Consider the following 22594-nt stretch of genomic DNA (forward strand, 5'->3'; position numbering starts at 1 on the left):
TTGATACACAAAATTTGGTTTTCATATTCCTGGCAAATTTACTCTTAAAATCAAATCTTTAAGAGGCCCGTTGCTGTTGGTGACGCTGCCTTTACCATTCTGCCCATCTTTTTCAATCATCTGTACCCTGGAATATTTTCCAACCTTGGTCACCTTGTAACCATGTCTCTGTAATGGTGATCAGCCCAAAATCATTCATCTCTCTGCCACTATAAATAGATGGTACTGCGTACTCCACTATTCAGATTATAATCTAGAAAAAGTATTTCTCTTCAGTTTACATATATAAACTGAAATATAGAATACTATTTTAAGTTGCTACTATACCAAACAACTTTCCGTTAAGTAATTTGGAACTACACACGAACGCAGGGATCGATTCAAAATGAAACACATCATTAAAGACGCTAGGAGAGAAAGGGATTCACAGAGCATGGTGTGTAGATTGCATTGATTCCCCAGAGGGTAAGCAGCACCGCAGGCCACTAACTGATATCAATGAAGAATGCGATGGAATGAAGAATGTTCAGTGGGCTCCACAGAGAGCAGCCCACTGCATGGTGTCAGGCAAACAAATTGCTCCCATTTTGTTTATTTGTAACCAGTCCTCAGTCTGGATTTACCAAAATTGTTTAAATCCAGTTTTTGATTCAATACCATCTGCAAATAATCCATGACAGGCAAATGTAGTACAGTACCTGGCAGTTTGAGCTCAGTGCAAATTTGGCCAGAGCACTGGCTTTGGACAGATCAATCAGCAACAAGAAGAAAGGCAAGGCTTCACTGTGAAGAAATAAGAATTTAGTGTTAATCTTGGTGCAAACATTCCTGAGAAATTAATAAAATTCTTAAGTATCTCAAGCTCATGACTTTCTGACTCTGAGAGGGTGGAATGCTACCATTAAGCAGAGTGTCGGCCAGTTTGGCATATGTCAGTTACACCAAGGGTATGCTCCACTGGAGATGCCCTCTTTTAGAGGTGGTGTTAAACTGAAGTTTGATCTACCCTCTCAACAAGCAAGTTCTCATCATTGCACTTTTCAAAGAAAAGCTGGACAGCTCTCCTGGTGTGCAGGTAGCATTATCCCTCAACTATCACCAAGGAGAGTTTAATTGATCATTTATTTCATTGCCATTATGGGAATTTAATATGCACAAGTTAGTTGCCAAATTTCCTACATTGCAACAGCACTTAATTAGCTGTGAAGCACTCTGGGACCTCCCAAGGTGGTGAATGACACTATTTAAATGGAAATTCTTTATTTCTTTGTCTGCTTGTCCGCAATTTTAATTACTGGTCACTTAAAATGTCAAAACATAGTGTACATTCTATTAAATATAAAACAATCTGGTCCATTGTTGACTTAGTACAAATTTGCACTATGAAAGTAGTAATGTGAATGCACTATCACATCTAAAATGTTCTGCAAAGCAAAATGTAGAGTTGAGGATTGTTTTACTCACTTTAAGCCAGTTAGTTCTTTATCCAGAAAATGAATCACAACCGTACTAAAAACAAAGCTGGAGAAAATGGTGAAGAGACCAGCAATCCCTAAAAAGAACAGATTAAGTTAAAATTCAATTGCATAAACACTACAAATAGGCATGCATAGGCAAATTCAAATGTTAGTTCAGATTTAAGGGAGTGCACTCAGTCACTGGTCACACATTTTGTTTTTAAAAAAGATGTTTCGAACATACCTAGCATATACTTGGAACCAAGTTGTCGAAGATTCTGGAACTGGAAGTATATGTACAAGATTGCCAAGCAGCGTGTGATGGTCAGGATGATGATATCACTGCTCAATATCTCCTGTAAAACAAAATCACAACAGTGAAATTTGGTCAACACCGTAAACCACTGACAGTTACAGGAAAAGCTGTGCCTCAAAATTGTACCTCCGTAAAAACATATTTAAAATTTTCCCCAGATGTATGTCAGACTGGCCAATGCAAAAATATGCAAAAGATTCTCAGCTTGCTGAAAAGTGATTTTAAAAAATAAAAATAGTGCACTAGTAAAAATTAACCACATTTTTGAGATTCAGGCCATTCAGGAACAAAATTCAAATACAAGAACTGTTAACAACTTAAACATATAAACAAATAACATTCAATAACTTTCAACATGGAAACAAGTTCAGAGCTTCAGCTGCTTCTTGGGTTGGAGCTTGGGTGAAATAGAAGTTAATCGTCCAGAAATCAAACCTGAGGCCCACAAGGATCTCAACACCTCTGTTCAGTCTACATGATCAAGTTTCTGGTCATGTGTCACTGTAATTCTCCCACCTTGCTTGCAGACAGTGCTCCCTGTCCTCAGGCCTTCTGCAGTGTATAAAGCTCAGTGCAAGTGAAGGACACAGCTCAATTTTTTATTATGGCACTTCAGCTTTCTGGATACAATATACAGTTCAATAGTTTTAGATTGTAATCTCTGCCCTTGTAGTGTCCTTTTTCTCTGTAGGTTCTGGATTTACTCTCAATTTTCCCTCATTTTTGTTTATGGCAGCTGTTCATCATTCTGCCATTCAGAACTTCACTGAACACATCTTCTTCATTTGTCCCATTTGGCCTTGCACCTCACACTCGTCATTTACCCTCCCCATGTCCCACCCCATCACAGATCATCCCTTTTCACCACCTTCCTCTTCCCTTTCACTTGCTTAAAACATGCCTAACTTTTCCCTGTTTTGATGTTAAGTTAGCAATCTAAAACACAACTCTGCTTTTCTCTCCATGGATGCTGCCAGACTTGTTCAGTATTTCCAGCATTTTCTGCTTTGATTTATAAATATTGTCAACATCAACATCCAAAACATTGCCAAGCATATTTGTGACAATAAAGATTATGTAAAAAAAAAAGCTCTGCCCTACCTCAGCATAGCTGTCGTTAAAACCTGCATCCATACTTCTGTGACGTCAACGCTCAACTATTACAGTTCTCATTTTAAATTAATAGAGCTTATGAGTACATCACCCCACTTCTTTCTATGCGTCATTAAGGATGGTGCCTTGAATTCACTCTGATCGTCCCAGTATCTTTTTCTTTAGTTCACCACCCATTTTTGTGAAGCAGAGACATTTTTCTATGGTAAAGACACTATAAAATGGAAGTTGTTGTATTCATTCTTCAGTGGAGAGGCAAAGTACCACTTCAAAGTCAATGCAAGTGGGCAAGATTTAGAGATGTGGGTTTTTGCTTTTGCATTGGTTATTGGATTTCAAAAAGTATCAAGCCCCCAGTTGAGGCAGGAGGAAGAAATAAAACCTAGGCGAATAATAGTTGAACAGTCATCCAGACTCGAAACATTAGCTCTGATCTCTCTCCACAGATGCTGAGAGCATTTCCTGCTAAAAGCCGTTTATACTTGGGTCACAATTTCTATGCAAGGTTTTAGGTTAACAAAGAACATGATTATAAAGTACGTGGAGCAACTAAAACCATTCAGAGGGCATTTAAGAGTCAACCACCTGGAGGCCTAAAGGACATTAGTGAACCAGATGGTTTCAATGACAATCGACAATGGTTTCATGGTCATCATTAGACTTTTAATTCCAGAGTTCTTTTTTAAAAACAGCAAATTCCACCATCTGCTGTGGCGGGATTTGAACCCGGATCTTGCTCGGAATTACTAGTCCAGCAACAATACCTCTGCGCCACTGCCTCCCTATACAAGTCCCAGGCTTTGTTCTTAAATCTAAAATACAACAGAAATCTAGATGACACATCAATCTGTTTGCAATGGATTTATGAGTATACCAAGTGGACTCAAATTATTGACATTAAACTTATTCCAAAGAGAATGGTTATTTTTGAAATATTAGAATGGCAACACCCAAAATTTTATCCACTACTCTTTTTAATAATAATCTTTATTGTCACAAGTAGGCTTATATTTCAATGACGTTACTGTGAAAAGCCCCTAGTCGCCACATTCCAGCACCTGTTGGGGTACACTGAGGGAGAATTCAGAATGTCCAAATTACCTAACAGCCCGTCTTTCGGGACTAGTGGGAGGAAACTGGAGCGCCCGGAAGAAACCCGCACAGGCACGAAGGGGACGTGCAGACTCCACAAGCGGGATAGTGACCCAAGCGGGAATCGAACCTGGGACCCTGGAGCGGTGAAGCAACAGTGCTAACCACTGTGCTACCATACTCAACAGTAATTTTAGGAAAGAAAATATGGGTTATATAGTTTTTAGGATGCATTTTGCTTGAATATGTTTAAATATCCAGTAACTGTACATGACTCCCATTACATAATCTTGAAGCACTCACTTCCTGCAAAAATAATCTTCTAATACTTTCTTTGGCCGTTACTGGTTTTCAATTGCATGTAGGAAGCATTCTCTGCAAAACAAACCTGCTCTGAAAAAAACAATTAAAGTCTGTAACAATATTTCAGAGGCTCAGGAAAGAAATATTTGTGGTAGTGTCCTTACCTCTTCAATCTTTGGACATTCAAAATTCCATCCACAAATCTGATTATTGCCAGTAAACATATTCATGGACATCATACAGATGGTGATTGTAACTGTTCCTACAATCACCTCCCAAGGATGAGAAGCAACAAAAAGTCCATGCATGCGGAACAATCTGGACAGCATTTTTCCGTTTCAAATTTAACCCTGTTTGGAACGGTAGAAGAAAAAAAAAATCAATGAACATTAAGAGTCAAAAATATTACTCACTATTGCTACCAAATGAAGTGATCTTTGGAAGGGACCACAGCAGAAAAAGTAAAGTTTGCTCAACTGTCAATATAGTGAAGACGTATAATTTTATAGAAAGCATTAAATTCCTATTTTCTCCATATGTCAAAAGCTACCTGGATCTCTCATACAATCTTGCTCTAAATTGACCACCAGGAAACTTGGACCAGTTGGTTTGCAGAAAAAGAATATACTTCTTTAAAACAGATGCAATGAAGGTTTATTAGTTGTTCCCTAGGATGACTTACAAGGAGGAGATAGAGTAGAATGGGCATTTTGAAAAAGTACATGTGATCTCATGGAAACAAATAAAATGAAGACTTGGCAGAGTAGATGCTGAGAGCCTGTTTCCCCTGGTCTTAGAGTCTAGAACGAGAGGGCATTGTCTTAGAATAAAGGGGTTAGAATCATATAATTCCTGTACTGCAGAAGGAGGCCATTTGGCCCATTGAGGCTGCACCGATCCTCCGAAAGAGCACTCTATCCAGGTCCACTCCCACCACGGCAGCATTGTGGATAGCACAATTGCTTCACAGCTACAGGGTCCCAGGTTCGATTCCGGCTTGGGTCACTGTCTGTGCGGAGTCTGCACATCCGCCCCGTGTGTGCGTGGTTTTCTCCGGGTGCTCCAGTTTTCTCCCACAGTCCAAAGATGTGCAGGTTAGGTGGATTGGCCATGATAAATTGCCCTTAGTGTCCAAAATTGCCCTTAGTGTTGGGTGGGGTTACTGGGTTATGGGGATCGGGTGGAGGTGCTGGCCTTGGGTAGGGTGCTCGTTCCAAGAATGGCTTCCTTCTGCACTGTAAATTCTATGTTAATCTATGTTAACCTGCCCTATCCCCAAAGCCCGTAACCTAACCTGCACATCTTTGGACTTGGGTTGGCCACTTAAGACTGAGATGAGAAATTTCTTGACTCAAGAGGGTTGTGAATTAATTCTCTACATCAGAGGGTTGCTGATGCTCAGTCAATGACTGCACTCAAGACTGAAATCAATAGATTTTTGGGCACTAAGAGAATCAAGGAGTATGGAGAAAGGGCAGGAAAAGTTGAGATGATGGTATGGACAGTGAGTTTACTGGGCGGTACGTTCTTAAAAAAAATATTCTTATTTACCCATGAATGATTGACTGGTTCTGAGATTGTGTCTCATCCATTTGAAAAACCACCCACGTCGGCGCTACGACCAAGAAAGCACAACAGCGTCTATACCTTCTCAGGCAGCTAAGGAAATTGGACATGCCCACATTGACTCTTACAAATTTTTTAGATGCACTATAGAAAGCATCCTATCTGGCTGCATCACAGCCTGGTATGGCACCTGCTCGGTTCAAGACCATAAGAAACTATAAATTGCATAAATAAGAAACACCAGCCATTGGTGGAAGATAAAAAGGCTGATCCTAAACACTTACTTGGATAGTATATTAAACATTCAAAATTTGGCTGTTTATGCCTTTGATTATCAATTTTGTGGCTGGCAACAGTACATGCTGGGTATTTGCAAAGTCGCCATAGTCCCAGATGACCACAGGCTGCTTTATCGTTTTGAGGGGGAGAGTTGATTGGTGGTGATTTAACCCGAGGATCACACCTCAAGCGAAGGGCAAAGTTGAGAAGACGAGGCCTTCATGAATATATGTAGCACCCGCATAATTAAATCTTCAAAAGATGGTTTTGAATTCTGAATACAAACCAAAGAAAGCAAGCTGTGATAACCATTTGTATGTAACCCATGTGCTTTCTGAGCCAGTCACTCAATGCAAAAAAATATGCAACTTCATAGTTTTATTTTAGCTTCTCTGTTTCTTTAACAAAAAGCACACAGGGAAAAGCCACGCAGAAATTACAACTTTGAGGGAACAGATTGCCTGTCAATATTAAATGTGCCTTTTTCCAAGTGAAACTTGCAGAATAAAGTCTAGTCTTATCACAGCACAACGAAAAGCACACATCCACTTAGAGGGAAAGGAATCATACTAATTAATACATGTTAGACAATTGCCCACCCACTCTGCAGATCCTGAAAATTGCAGGCACAGATGTATTTGCAACACTCAATAGTCTTGGGTAAAATCAATTGCAACACCAGTCTTTTTTTTTAAGATTACAGGTATATCCAGAAATCCAAAAACAGGAACAGTCAAAAAACAATATTAACCAATCCATAATACAGTAACAGTGCATATAACACTATAGCAATATAATAGCAGGAACCCCCCCCCCATATATACATCAGCCCCCACCCCCCAAAGGAATTTTTAGCCTAAATAAAATATCCACACACCCAATAACCAATAGTTGCTATACCCTGCCACCGACCCCCCACTGACATTCTTATACGTCTTGAAAAAGTCACTGAACAGCTTCCACCTCACGAAGAACCCCTCATCCATTCCTCTAATGGTGAACTTAATTCTCTCCAAATGAAGAAACTCAGTAAGGTCTCGCACCCGATACTTGGATAAAACAGTGGACTGCCAGTTTAGCAAGATTCTCCTCCGGGCCAACAGGGAAGCAAAAGTCACAACATCGGCCTCTTTTCCCACCAAGACACCAGCATCTTCAGACTCCCCAAAAATAGCTATCCATGGAGAAGGAGTGACCATTATTCCCATCACCCGAGACAAAACATCCGTGACTCCCTCCTAGAACCCCACCAATTTTGGACAGGACCAGAACATGTGGGCATGAATCGCAGAAGCCCTAGCACATCATGCACACTGATTAACCACTTCTGGGAAGAATCGGCTCAGCCTTGCTGGTGTCATATGAGCTCAGTGTACAACTTTAAGCTGAATAAGATCAAGTCTGGCACATGACAAGGATACACTAATCCTATGCAGAGCTTCTTCCCAAATCCAACCTTGCAACCCACCTCTCAATTCTTCCTCCCATTTTTGTCACATTTCCATCCTCCTCCCTCCTGGTCAGCTCAGCGTACATTTTGGAGATCTTGCCATCCCTAATATCAACCCAAGGGCTGCAACATTGGGAACGAACCCACCTCCTTACTCAAAAAGGCCCTTATTTGGAGGTATCCAAACCCATTACCGCTGCGCAATTAATAAGCTTCTGTCAACTCAGTAAGGTGCGCACATTTCCCACCCAGAAACAGGTCCTCGAAGCATTTGATCCCCAAACGATCCCACTCCTTAAACCGGACATCCAATCTTGCTGGGACAAATCTATGGTTACCACAGATCGGGGCCTTTCTCTACATGCCCTCCAAGCCAAAATATGGACGGCACGGATTCCACAAAACTACCAATGGATTCGATGAGTACCTGTTCGGTGAGAACATTAGAGGAACTGAAATGAAATGAAAACCGCTTATTGTCACAAGTAGGCTTCAAATGAAGTTACTGTGAAAAGCCCCTACAGCGCCCTTAAGGAGGTCTCTCCACACAAGGCCTCCTCTACCCTGCACCACACTGACGTTTGGTCTAAGGCCCATTTCTGGGCCATGACAATATTGGCAGCCCAGAGTAACTCTAAGTTAGGGAGAGCCAAGACACCATTCCGTCTATCCCTCTCGAGATAAACTCTCTTAATACGGAGAATCCTCCCCATCCACACAAAACTCAGAAAAATAAAGATTTAGGCAAAAACATTGGAAGATTCAGAAATACAAAAAGAAACCTCGGCAGTAGACGGCACGGTTGCGCAGTGGTGAGCACTACTGCCTCATGGCACCGAGTTCCCGGGTTCGATCTTGGCCCCGGGTCACTGTCCTTGTGGAGTTGGCACATTCTTCCAGTGGCTGCGCGGGTCTCACTCACACAACCCAAAAGATGTGCAGGGTAGATGGATTGGCCATGCTAAATTGTCCCTTAATAGGGAAAAAAGAATTGGGTACTTTAAACTTTTTTAAAAAAAGAACATCGGCCAGATCACCAGTTTTAATTTCTGGATTTGTCAGGGGGGGGCACGGTAACACAGTGGTTAGCACAGTTGCTTCACAGCTCCAGGGTCCCTGGTTCGATTCCCGACTTGGGTCACTGTTTGTGCAGAGTTTGCACTTTCTCTCTCCCCGTCTCTGCATGGGTTTCCTCTGGGTGCTCCGGTTTCGTCCCCACAGTCCAAAGATGTGCAGGTTAGGTGGATTGGTCATGCTAAATTGCCCATGTCCAAAAACGTTAGGTGGGGTTACTGGGATAGGGTGCAGGTTTGGGCTTGGGTGGGGTGCTCTTTCCAAAGGCCGGTGCAGACTCGATGGGTCGAATGGCCTCCTTCTGCACTGTAAATTCTATGCTTCTCCTGGACAACCTGTCCCATCTTTGAAACTCCTCTTTCATCCCCTTCATTCAACTTGCCAGATTTAACTTTTGAAGCTATACCCAGTCCTGTGTCACATGGATCCCTAGATAATGAAAGCTCTTTCTTGCCAAGTGGAACGGGAGCGCACTCAAATACCCCTTCTGCCTTCTGGAGCCAATCAGGAACATCGCTCTCGTCATACTGAGCTTGTATCCGGAGAAGGAGCCGAACTCACTCAGAACCCCCAAAATCTTGTCAAATGATTCCGTCCAGAATCTTGTCAAGTGGGACGAGAAATGTACAACAGGAGGTCATCCGCATACAAAAAGAGAGCCAGTGCTCTACTCCTCTCACTCAATACCCTTTCATTCCCAGGACGCTCGAAGCCCCAAACCCAATCGCAAGGGCAAAGAGCAGAGGAGAGAGTGGATTTCCCCACCTCATCCCGTCTTGCATGGTGAAGTACTCTGAATTAATCCCATTAGTGGAGATGCTTGATTTCCACAACCTCCATCTCACTTCCACCTGCGGGCATCATGATTACGTGTAATAGCTTTCGTATGTTAGTCACTAATAATCTGTCCTTTACGAACCCGGCTTTGTCCTCTCCAACCACGTCTGGCACATACCCCTCATTGGGCGGCACAGTGGTTAGCACATTTGCTTCACAGTGCCAGGGACTCGGGTTTGATCGCTTCATTGTACATCCGCACCATTAACGGACCCAGCAACACGCCAAAGTGTTAGTAAAATTTGGCTGGAGATCAGTTTGGACCCGGGGCCTTCCCTGACTGCATCAAACTCACATAACCCAACACCTCCCATAGACCCATTGGGTCTCCCACCCCCTCGCCTGATCCACCCTCAAACTCCAATCCATCCAAAAATTGCCATCTCAGTTCATCCCCTGGCGGAAGTTCCGATTGGTATAGTCTCTGATAGAAAGACTCAAAATGTTATTGATCCCTACTGAGTATGTTACCATCTCGCCCCCTTCGACCCTCAGCCTACCTATTTCCCTAGCCGACGTCCGTTTCCTCAGTTGGTGGGCGAGCGTTCTGCCAGCCTCCTCTCCGTATTCATACACAAACCTCCAGCTCTGCGCAGTTGTATCACCGCCTTATCTGAGGTGACCAGATTAAACTCCATCGGGAGCCTCTGGGATTCCTTCAATGGTGCCTCATCACGTGATTCCAGGTAACTACGATCGACTGCCCAGATCGCCTCCACCAATCCTGTTTGCTCCTCTCGCTCCACCCTCAGTCTGCGCACCCGGATCGAGATGAGCTCTCCCTTAACCACAACCTTCAGTGCCTCCCACAGCATCCTGGCAGAGACCACCCTCATGTCATTCTGATCCACAGAGTTACGGACGGCCCTTCCAACCTCACATATTTCCTTATCTGCAAGGAGGCCAACATCCAGTCTCCAAGGAGATGGCTTTTCTGCCCTCAAGTCTTCCCAGCGCAGAGCGCATTCAGACATCACCATTGCCGAGTACTCTGTCCCCACAATTCATGAAATCATCTAAAAACAAAAAGGTCTATCCGGGAATAACAATTGTGAAAATAAAGAAAACTCCGTTGTCTTAGGTTTCCTAAAACACCATGACGGATCCATGTCACAATCTGTGTGTATCCAGATCAGGAACTAAACCTGCCTCATAAAATCCACATCATCCCAGTTTGGAGCGTATACATTGCGGGGAACCCTCCAACCACCCACTCACCAGCACAATCTTCCACTTGGATCAGCAATGAGCTTCATCATTGAAAAAGCCACCCTCGACTGGTGGTGGACTGAGAACTTTTGAACTTTGCTGCAACGTTCATGTTTTTCTCCCTTTTTGTTTCTCTTCTTGAAAAAAAAGTTTCTCGTTTGTGTGGAAGCTGTTTGTAATGCCTTCTGTATGGGTTTGGGACTAGTGGCAGAGCTGGGAGAGTTAGGTATTCATTTGCACTGTTGGGGGATGGAGGTGTGCTTGTTCAGATTTTGGCATTTTTTCTGTCAGGCAATTGTGTAATGTTGCAGAATATTTGTATGGGGGGGGGGAATAGGTGGGAGACTATCCAGCGCCAGGGGGCCACCAAGCTAGCTGGGCGGGCTAGCTCACGGAAGCGCAGTGGGGGGTGTGCATATGCTCAGCTTATCAAAGGGGTTGCACGGAGCATGGGCTGGAGGCGGGCCCAAAAAAGGGATGGCTGAGCGGCAGCGGGGGGGGGGGGGCAATGAGCCCCCCAACTAGGCTGATCACCTGGAATGTTTGAGGGTTAAATGGGCCAATCAAGAAGGCACGTGTGTTTGCGCATCTTAGGGGACTGAAGGCGGACGTGGTAATGCTGCAGGAGACGCACCTTAGAGTAACTGACCAGATTAGATTGAGGAAAGGCTGGATCAGTCAGGTCTTTCATTCGGGACTGGATTCAAAGACTAGAGGGTCGCGATCCTGATCAATAAGCGGGTGGTGTTTGAGGCGGGTAGAATAGTTTCGGATGTGGGAGGTCGATACATTATGGACAGTGGGAAACTGGAGGGGGTGCAGATGGTATGTGTATGCGCCAAATTGGGATGATGTGGAGTTTATAAAGAGGATGCGGGGGAAGATACCGGACCTGGACTCACACACGTTGGTCATGGGAGGGGACCTCAACACAGTTATTGACCCTGGCTTGGACCGGTCAAGTTCGAAAACAGGCAGGGTGCCAGCAATGGCAAAGGAACTAAAAGGTTCACGGAGCAGATGTGGCGGGGGGGGGGGGGGGGGGGTGGATCCATGGAGATTTGGGCAGCCGAGGGTGAAGGAGTTCTCCTTCTACTCACACGTGCATAAAGTGTACTCCCGGATAGATTTCTTCATTTTGAGCAGGGCCATACTGGCAGGGGTGGTGGATACGGGGTACTCGGCGATCACAATCTCAGACCATGCTCCGCACTGGGTTGACCTGCAGGTTAGCAAAGACAGTAACCAGCGCCTGCACTGGAGGTTAGACGTGGGACTTTTGGCTGACGAAGGGGTGTGCGAACGGCTGAGGAAATGTATTCAGAACTACCTGCAGGTCAACGACACGGGGGAAATTTCAGTAGCGATGGTCTGGGAAGCACTAAAGGCGGTGGTCAGAGGGGAGCTGATCTCGATACGGGCCCATAGGGAAAAGGGCAGAGAAGGACCGACTGGTTAAGGAGATACTACAGATCGATAGGATCGATGTAGAGACCCCAGAGGCAGGGCTTTTAAGGGGACGGCAGAGGCTACAGGCGGAGTTCGGCTTGTTAACCACAGGGAGGGCGGTGGAGCAGCTGGTAAAGGCGAGGGGGGCGATCTACGAGTATGGAGAGAAGGCCAGCAGAATGTTTGCAGAGCAGCTTAGAAAGAGAGAGGCAGCCAGGGAGATAGGGAAAGTAAATGACGGAGATGGGAACCTGGTTGGAGATTCAGCAGGGGTGAATAAGGCGTTTAGGGATTTCTGCAGTAGGCTGTATAGGTCGGAACCCCTGACGGGGCTGGAGGAGATGAGGCACTTCTTGGGGGGGGGGGGGGGGGGGGGGGGGGCTGAATTTCCCAAAGGTGGACAAGGAGCTGGTAGAAGGGCTGGGGACCCCGATCGGGTTAGAAGAGATAGTGGAGGGTCTGAAGGCCATGCAGGTGGGTAAAGCTCCGGGGCCGGACGGGTACCCAGTAGAGTTTTACAAAACGTTCTCTGGGATATTGGGGCCAGCGTTGATGAGAATGTTCAATGAGGCAAGGGAAAGAGGGGTGCTGCCCGGACGATATCACAGTCCACGATTTCGCTGATTCTAAAGCGGGACAAGAACCCGGAGCTGTGTGGGTTCTACAGGCCGATATCCCTGTTGAATGTGGACGCCAAACTGCTGGCCAAAATTTTGTCCTCCAGGATTGAGGATTGTGTTCCGGACGTTATTGGGGCGGACCAGACGGGGTTTGTTAAGGGTAGGCAGTTGGTGGCCAACGTAAGAAGGTTTTTAATGTGATCATGATTCCCGCGGAAGGTAGGGAGGTGGAGGTAGCGATCGCAATGGATGCAGAAAAGGCTTTTGATCGGGTAGAATGGGATCATCTGTGGGAGGTACTGGGACGGTTCGGATTTGGACGGGGCTTTATTGACTGGGTCAGGTTGCTGTATCAGGCTCCTGTGGCAAGTGTACGGATGAATAGGACAACATCGGACTATTTTAGACTGCACCGAGGGACAAGACACGGATGCCCCCTCTGCCCACTGTTTTCACCTGCTTCTGTATCGGACCCATTAGAGGGGATGGAAGAAATCATGAGGATTCTAGGGGAATGTGGCCGGTTTTCGGGGTACAAGCTAAATATGGGGAAAAGTGAGATGTATGCGGTCCAGGTGAGGGGACAGGAGAGGCGATTGGGGGAGCTGCCGTTTAGATTAGTAGGGGGAAGCTTTAGGTACCTAGGCATTCAAGTGGCGCGGGAATGGGACCAGCTGCAAAATTAAATCTGGCCTGGCTAGTAGACCAAATGAAGGACGATTTTCGGAGATGGGATGCGCTCCTGTTGTCATTAGCTGGAGAGTGCAGATGGTGAAGATGACGGTCCTCCCGAGATTCCTGTTCGTGTTTCAATGTCTCCCCATCTTTATTCCGCGGTCCTTTTTTAAACGGATCAACAAAGTGATCTCTGGCTTTGTTTGGGCGGGCATGGGAGCGTATGGAGGCGGCTTCATGCAAGGGCACGAGCTAGTTGGTAACTGCGCCTCTACCGTTCCCACCGGCACAGTACTCCACCAGCCCCATGGTCGTGGCGGCCCTGAGAGTCAGGGGGCAATGGAGAGACATGTGGGAGCAGAGGGAGCATCGGTCTGGTCCCCAATTTGTAATAATCACTGGTTTGCCCCGGGATGTATGGATGGGAGGTTCCGGATATGGCGGAGAGCAGCGATTGAGAGGACGGAGGATATGTTTATAAAGGGGAGTTTCAGAGTAAGAGGGCACTGGAGGAGAAGTTTGGGTTGGCGAGGAGAAATGAATTTAGGTCTAAGCAGGTGCGGGACTTCCTACGTAAACAGGTGTCAACCTTCCCGTTCCTACCGCTAAGGGGGATTCAGGACAGGGTAGTATCCAGAGGGTGGGTAGAAAGGAGCGTCTCGGACATTTACAAGGAACTTATGGGGTCAGAGGAGACGCAGGCCGAGGAGCTGGAGGTGAGATAGAGAATGGCCTATGGGCAGATGCGTTGAGTAGTCAACGTGTCTGCAACATGTACCAGGCTCAGACTGATACAATTTAAGGTCGTTCACCGGGCTCACATGACAGTGGCCCGGATGAGCAGATTCTTTGGGGTGGCAGACAGGTGTGCAAAATGTGCGGGAGGACCAGCGAATCATGCCCACATGTTCTGGGCATGTCTGAAGCTTAGGGGATTTTGGCAGGGGTTTGCAGATGTCATGTCCACGGTGTTAAAAACAAGAGTGGCGCTGAGTCCAGAGGTGGCGATTTTCGGGGTGTTGGAAGACCCGGGAATCCAGGAGGAGAAAGAGGCAGACGTTCTGGCCTTTGCTTCCCTGGTAGCCCGGAGACCGATACTATTAACTTGGAGAGACTCAAAGCCCCCAAAGTCGGAGACCTGGCTATCGGACATGGCTAGCTTTCTCTGTTTGGAGAAAATTAAGTTCGCCTTGAGAGGGTCACTGTTAGGGCTCGCCCGGAGGTGGCAACCGTTCGTCGACTTCTTCGCAGAAAATTAATCGTCAGCAGAAGGGGGGGGGGGGGGGTGTTAGTTTAGCTTAGAGTAGGGGGTTAATAAAGGTGGGACCTGTAAGGGAGGGAGACAGCTTTTGCACTATGTTTATAGTTTCATGTACATTGTTTATTGTGTTGATGTTATAATTCCAAAAAATACGTCAATAAAATGTTTATTAAAAAAAAAGAAAAAGCCACCCTCTTACTTATTAACACAGCCACCCCTCTCACCTTCATGTCAAGTTCTGAGTGGTAGACCTAGCCAACTCACCCCCTTCGCAGTCTTATCTGGTCTTCCACCTTTAAGTGAGTCTCCTGGAGAAACATCAAGGTGCCCCCAGTTTCTTCAAATATTCAAAAGGTTACCCTCCTTACTCCACCTCGTCCCCCACATCCCTTCTGTTTACTGGTTCTCACATCAGTATGGTAGCCCCCGCATGAAGCCTGCGACTACCCTGAACCTGCCATATCATCCAAATCCGATGAAAAATGACCACTATCCCACCCTCTACATCTCCCCCAACACACCTCAATAAAAAGAAAACAGGAAGGAGAATGATAGAAAGGGCATAACAAAGGTATAGAAATCCACAGCAACCAAACTATCAACATTATCACAGAACTGCCACATTTCAACATATTTATAGATTCCCAATCCCCTGGTCTCGAAGAAACTGGTCTGCCTCCTCTGGGATGTCTAAAAAGTACTACTGGTTACGAAAGGTGATCCACAAACAGGCCGGATACTGTATTCCAAATCTCACACCTTCCTTATGCAGGACAGCCTTGACTTTGTTGAATCCGGCTCACTGTTTAGCCAGTTCCATACCCCAAATCAGGTTATATTCCGATTACACCCCTCCCACAAGCTCATCTTCGCCTGCCGAGCCCATCTCAGAATTTTTCCCTTGTCCGGGAAATGGTGCAGTCGCACCACCATCAGTCTTGGTTGCTCGCCCGCCTTTGGCTTTCTTCTTAGTGCTCTGTGTGCTCGAGCAATCTCGAGAGGTTGGCCGAAAATGTTCTCACCTACCAGCTTTTCCCTTTATCAGATTCTGTAGCACCGGTGCAACGTAGTCCCTGAAGATTGCAAGCCCTCCAACCCCTGTGGCAGACCCACTATTCAGATATTTTGCCGATGATCGCGATTCTCCAAACTATCAGCCACCAAAGAAACCTCTGCTTCCACCGAGGCCAGCCTGTCCTCGTGTTTGGCGACGGACTCTTCCATTTTCTGTATTGACGCACCCTGAGCCTCCAGATGCTGCTCAATACTTTCCACTGCCGCCTTAAAATCGAATCAATGGCCCTCACCAGATCATAAGAGGTTTCCAACCTCTGTTTTTGGAATTGAGCTGTTAAAAAATCCACCAGCTGAGATGTGGACCATTGGGCTGGAAGTGCCGACTCCGGGCCCATCGCCAACGTGCCTTCCACCATGCTCTCCGGTGCCTCGCAGTCTGCTTGCCGCTGCTTTTTTTTTAACCATTACTCTTGGTCATGTGCATGCCGGACCCTCACTCAAAAGATTGCCGATGCCGTTAGATACAAGAATTGGGACGTTGTTCAAAGGTTTGATTGGGGTCTTCGGGGCGAAATAAAGTTTCCCCGCGTGGGAGTCACCAGATACACGACCGTCTAACGCATGGCCACTATCGAAAGTCCACAACCCCAGTCTTGAGGGGCCGAGGTTTCCAAAATAAAAATATTAAGACAAATTATTAATTGTATGGCAAGTTGAATCAGGTTATGAAATACATACGTTTATGTTAAAAACTTTATCGTGAATCTGCAGTTGGCAAGCTGAGGGGAAAAGTGCAATTATTTTGCTGTTGAACAAATTGAGCAGAAGCGGTGAACCCTACAGGGTTTATTGTTTTAACCCTCTAGTTTCTTTTTTTTTAATTAAGGGGCAATTTAGTGTTGTCAATCGAACTACCCTGCACATCTTTGGATTTTGGTGGTCAAACCCACGTAGACGCGTGGAGAATGTGAAAACACCACACAGACAGTGACCCAGGACCGAAATCGAACCCGGGTCCTCAGCGCCCTGAACCTAGTTTCTTGTTCATTGTTTCCCAACCACTTTTGATTTCCCAATCTCCTCCACTTTAACCCATTACATGAAGGATGTTGAAATATGGAAAAAGTGCACCACTGATTCATCACATTATTATCACTATCTGATAATTTGTGTTCATTGGTCAGACAGATAGGTAGAAATTTCAGATTATCACTAAACAATTAAATAAAGACAGATTTCTTTAAATATACAAGATGTGGATGCAAAGTGAATCTCTCGGCCAAAACTGGTGCTAAACTAGAATCCATACATACTTTTAAAAAAGGAAACCCATGGGGAAAGGTATCAGATTTCATGGGTGAAGTGCCCTTCTATGGATAAACAGTAGCCGTCGCAACTTGAAATTTGTCAAAGAAGCAATGTATTCGCTATAAATTTAACATTTTAAAAAATAAATGTGATTTTATTAGCAGGGGTTTCATCAGCCAAGAATTCAAACTAGTTATAGCAAGTCAGTCAGCATAGAGGAATGAGAAACTATTAAATTTAAGACTGTCAAGTGCCAAACTACATTTTTCTCCCAGCTTTCACTTTCTTTACTGGTAATGTTGCCAAGTTTTATTGGGAGGGAAACAGCCGCACCTTTTTACACTAAACAGTGGAAATTCCAAGCTTCCTTTCCAATATTCCTCAAAAGACACCTTTGATATCCCTCTGACAAATATTTAGAGAAAGGAATGTGAATGCAGATGAATATAATCCAAACTTTTCGGCAATAAAGAGACAGGGTCAGATAAAGAAAGCAGAAATGGAACACGAGCAGGTTTACTTGATATTCTGCTAGAATCAACAACATCAATCAACAACTAGAATAAACAACAACACCTCCTCCACGATAGTCCTCAATACCGGGGGCCCGCAAGGCTGCGTACTTAGCCCCTTACTATACTCGCTATACACATATGGCTGTGTGGCAAAATTTGGTTCGAACTCCATCTACAAACTTGATGATGACACGACCGTAGTAAAGCGGATCTCAAACAATGATGACTCAGAATACAGGAGGGAGATAGAGAACCTAGTGGAGTGGTGTAACGACAACAATCTCTCCCTCAATGTCAGCAAAACTAAAGAACCGGTCATTGACTTCAGGAAGCAAAGTATCGTACAAACCCCTGTCTACATCAATGGGGTCGAGGTGGAGATGGTTAACAGCTTCAAATTCCTAGATGTGCACGTCACCAACAATCTGTCCTGGTCCACCCACATCGACCCTACGACCAAGAAAGCGCAACAGCATTTATACTTTCTCAGGAAACTAAGGAAATTCGGCAGATCCACATTGAATCTTACCACCTTCTACAGATGCACCATAGAAAGCATCTTATCTGGCTGTATCATAGCCTGGTATGGCAACTGCTCGGCCGAAGACCGTAAGAAACTACAGAGTCATGAACACCGTGAGTCCGTCACACAAACCTGCCTACCATCCATTGACTCTGTCTACACCTCCCGCTGCCTTGGGAAAGCGGGCAGCATAATGAAAGACCCCCTCCCACCCGGCTTATTCACCCTTCCAACTTCTTCCATCGGGCAGGAAATACAAAAATCTGAGAACACACGCTAACAGATTCAAAAACAGCTTCTTCGTCGCTGTTACCAGACTCCTAAATGACCCTCTTATAATGGACTGATCTGATCTCTTTACACATCTTCTCTACTGAGTAGTATTACACTCTTGTATGCTTCAACCGATGTGTGTTTATGTATTTACATTGTGTATTTCACGTTTGCCCTATGCATTTTTTTTTCATGTATGGAATGAACTGTAGGCGCAACAATATTTTCACTGTACCTCGATAAACATTATAATAAACAAATCCAATCAAATCCTAGTGCCTAGTATATTGGGGTGACATGAAAGGGCAGAACTGAACTGAAGTGAATTATGACAACAAAAAATGTTTTGTTAATCACTGGCTAGCATTAATGTAGAGCATGAGAATGTATGAAATCATGCAAGTTATTTCAGTTCCCAATGGGCAGGATTTTCCATACGACTTTATGGAACAATTAAGCTTATTTAACAGATCAAACCATTACTCTATGCATGGTAATATCCCAATTATGATGCACATATAAGCAGGGAGCAACAGTTCTAGCAACGTGTAGGGCATGTGTACAGGGTGTAGCAAAGAAGGCATGTAATCAAGTACAGAATACTGTTGAAAGAGGTGCGAGGAAGCCAAGAAACAAGAACTATTCAGTAAAATCTGATGTATCCTTATGAATATAGAATCGTAGAATCCTTACGATGTCCATTGAGTCTGCACCGACCCTCTGAAAGAGCACCCTACATCGGTCCACTTCCCCAACCACCATGCCCTATCCCCGCAGCCTAACCTGAATATTCCTGGACACTAAGGGGCAATTTACCCTGCCAATCCACCTAACCCGAATATCCGTCGACTGTGGGAAGAAACCGGAGGAAACCCATGCAGACACAGAGAGATTGTGCAAACTCCACTCCACACAGACAAGGCTGGAATTGAACCTAGGTCCCTGGCAATGTGAGGTAGCAGTGTTAACAACTGTGCCGCCCCATATACCTGTGAACTAATTTTGAATGACAGGTTTTCTAAAACGGAATCCTACATACGCACACATAGAAGCAAAGAAAGGTTATAGCACAAAAGAGGCCATTCAGCCCATTTTGTCCATGCCAGCCAGAGGACACCCAGGTACCCTTTCTAATCCCATCTTCCAGCACCCGGTCCAGAGCCCTGTAGCTGAGAACACTCAAGGTGCAGATCCAGATACCTTTTATAAACTTTAGAGTCTCTGCCTCCACCACCAACTTGAGCAGCGAATTCTAGACTCCCACTACCCTCTGCGTAAAAATATATTTCCTCATGTCCCCTCTTCACCTTCTGCCACTTAACTTGAATCTATGTCCCCTGGTCCTAGAATTCTCCATCAAGGGAAACAATTTTATCCTGTCCACCCCATCTCTTCCCCTCATAATTTTGTACACCTCAATTAAGTCATCCCTCGGCTTTCTTTATTCCAAGGAATATCCATTCTCTCCTCGCCACATCTTTCTGACCCTGGCAACATTTTTGTAAACCTTCTCTGCACTCTCTCCCAAACAATAATGTCTTTCCAGTAATGTGGCGACCAGAACTGCATACAATGGGGGGGATTCTCCGAAATGTTCGCGCCGTCGTGAAACACGATGGCGTTTCACGACGGCTCGAAACAGGCACGAGGACAACCGATTCTGTCCCCGACAGGGGGCCAGCACAGCGCTGGAGCGGTTCACGCTGCTCCAGCCTCCCTTCCCGGCGCCAAGCCAACCCGCGCATGCGCAGTTGGGCGGCACCAACCTGCGCATGCGTGGGGGACTTCTTCAGCGCGCCGGCCCCGACTCAACATGGCGTCATGGTTCAGGGACCGGCTGCACAACAAAGCAGGCCCGGGAGGGGGGGGGGAAGAGGCTGGGCCGCCGATCGCGGGCCAGACCCCATTGGAGCCCCCCCCCCCGCCGAAGGAGCGCTTTCCCCCACCCTTTCGCGCACAGTTCCTGCCGGCAGTGACCAGGGGTGAACGGTGCCGGCTGGACTCTGCCGTATCTGCGCGGCCCATTTGGGCCCGATTCCAGCGGCCTGCAGCAAACGCGCCGGCACAAATGGCGCCGATTCTCCGCATGTCGGAGAATCGCGCACCGGAGAATTGTGCCCAATATTCCAGCTGTGACCTTACTAGTGTTTTATACAATCCAAACATTAGATCCTTATCTCTGTCAATGAAGGGGCTGTTTAGCACTGGGCTATATCGCTGGCTTTGAAAGCAGACCAAGGCAGGCCAGCAGCACGGTTCAATTCCCATACCAGCCTCCCCGAACAGGCGCCGGAATGTGGCGCCTAGGGGCTTTTCACAGTAACTTCATTTGAAGCCTACTTGTGACAATAAGCGATTTTCATTTTCATTCAATATGCTTTAACAACCTTGCCTACTTGAATTGCTGCCTTAGGGACCTGTGTAGCTGTACGCCAAGATCTCTCACTTCATCTACCCCTCTTAGAATATTCCCATTTATTGTGTACTCCCTATAACTTTGTGACCTCCCGAAATGTATGACCTCACACTTCTCTGCATTAAATTCCATCAGTCACATTATCGCCCACTCCACCAATCCATCTATATCATTTTGAAGATTATAGTTATCCTCTACAGTGTCGGCCAATCTTTGTGTCATCTGCAAAGTTCCCAATCATTAATATAGAACACAAATATATATATAGTGCCATTTTGTCCAAAACTTCAAATATTTGCTTTTCTTCAGCTATAAACCAAGTCAATGGGATTTTTTTTTTTAAAGGCAGGTAAAAATATAAAAACAGAAACCGATCGAGAAAGCAAATATGGATCATCTATAGACATCCAAGCTTTGGTGGCAGACTCACACTTAAAATTTAGAGAATGTAGGCTGCCTTTTGAATGACACATCAACTACGTCAAATCTCCGCGGGTGTTAAAAATAACAGAACATTGGCCGCAGTTCGGGGCGGGGGTTTGCAAATATACATCTGCACACTGTAACTGGGTTGGAAAAGGATGAGGTGCAGTCAGCAACACCAGCTTTCAAAGCACGTTCTAAAAAAAAAACAAATCAGAAGGAGGAGGATGGAGAGAGTAAGCTGGCTTCGAATTCCACAACAGAACTAATAGGCATATTATTAAAATAAACAGGACGGGCACAAATAGACAGGACAAGCAGCTAATGGTGATCAGCATCGTTAACAACAGCGTCCACATGAGACTAATACAAAAAAAAAACAGGTCAAAGGGATATGGGGAACAGGTGGGGAGGTGGATTTGAGACCAGAAAGAGATCAGCCATGACCTGATTGAATGGCAGAGCAGGCTGCTCCTCATTCCTATATTCCCGGCCGATGGCGATGTTGCAGGGAAGAGCGAGAGGGTCCAGCCACACGGCTGCTGTGGGTCACCTTCAGCGGGGATGGGAGCCCGGGTTCTACCTGTCGTGCGTGAGTGTCTACAGCCCTGGACCACGGACGGCCCTGCCGATGATGATGAACATCCCCAACCGTCCATTGAGGACCCCGTTAAAAATAGCCCCCCCCCCCCCCCCCCATATCCTCCCGCCCGCGAAAACAAAGTGGCGGCAGTTACATCACAGTCAGCGGCTCAGCGGCCTTCCACCCGCCCCAGGGCCTTACCGGCAGCAACGACGACACCTTTACCACGTAACCGTCCAGAAATAAACACCCGACGTTTAAAAAATAAATAAATAAACTCACCCCGGGATTTAAAACAAAGCCCCGAAAACGGCTGATAAGCGATCACGTTTTTTTTTTTATAAGCCGGATGGGTTTCCTCCACCGCCCAGGCGCCGCCAATCCGTCTCTGTCTCTCCCGGCTGTCCCCTCAGCCTCAACCGCAGCGTCGATCCGTTTCTCTGGGCTATCTCCTCATCCGCAGCACTGCGCAGCCGCAGAACACCACCGCTCCCACAGCCGAAGATGGCGGCCCCCATCGCCCGATCCGCTTCGCCCTCTGATTGGCCGACCTGTTGATTCCCCGCTCCTCCGGATTGGCGGTTCCGGTCATCTTCCGGAATCTTGCGAGGGCAGGCGAACCAATCAGGGCCGGGGGCTTCGGGCCGCGCACGTACCGATTGGCCTGACCGGCACTGACGCCAGGAACTTGCGGCGGGCCTTGATGAATACATTAGCATAAGCAGCAGCAGCATCTGTCAGGCTGCGGGAGGGCTGAGCGCTTTGCTCCCTCTGCAGCATTCACCAATGCGATACATAATACAGCGCGGATGAGAAATCTGAAATAAAAACAGAA

At 46.0% G+C, this 22594-nt stretch overlaps 1 protein-coding gene across 3 annotated transcripts in view; it reads right to left on the reverse strand.

Moving 5' to 3' along the window:
• Positions 1–22228, reverse strand: part of hmgcra (3-hydroxy-3-methylglutaryl-CoA reductase a) — a 94698-nt gene extending 72470 nt beyond the window's left edge. Inside the window, exons 1-5 of one of the 3 annotated variants that reach the window (XM_072516064.1) lie at positions 22042–22228; positions 4446–4631; positions 1702–1813; positions 1465–1552; positions 699–783 (exon numbers count right to left, since the gene is read on the reverse strand). In XM_072516064.1, the coding sequence (XP_072372165.1) occupies positions 699–783; positions 1465–1552; positions 1702–1813; positions 4446–4610 (450 nt within the window). In that variant the 5' untranslated portion in view covers positions 4611–4631; positions 22042–22228. Of the gene's footprint in view, positions 1–698; positions 784–1464; positions 1553–1701; positions 1814–4445; positions 4632–21623; positions 21641–21960; positions 21977–22041 lie in introns of those variants that run through there. The other 2 variants (XM_072516065.1, XM_072516066.1) reach the window with 2 other exon arrangements.
• Between the last annotated feature and the right edge of the window lie 366 nt (positions 22229–22594).

This window comes from Scyliorhinus torazame, chromosome 9 (genome assembly GCF_047496885.1).
Source record: "Scyliorhinus torazame isolate Kashiwa2021f chromosome 9, sScyTor2.1, whole genome shotgun sequence".
In the NCBI taxonomy this organism is placed as follows: domain Eukaryota; kingdom Metazoa; phylum Chordata; class Chondrichthyes; order Carcharhiniformes; family Scyliorhinidae; genus Scyliorhinus; species Scyliorhinus torazame.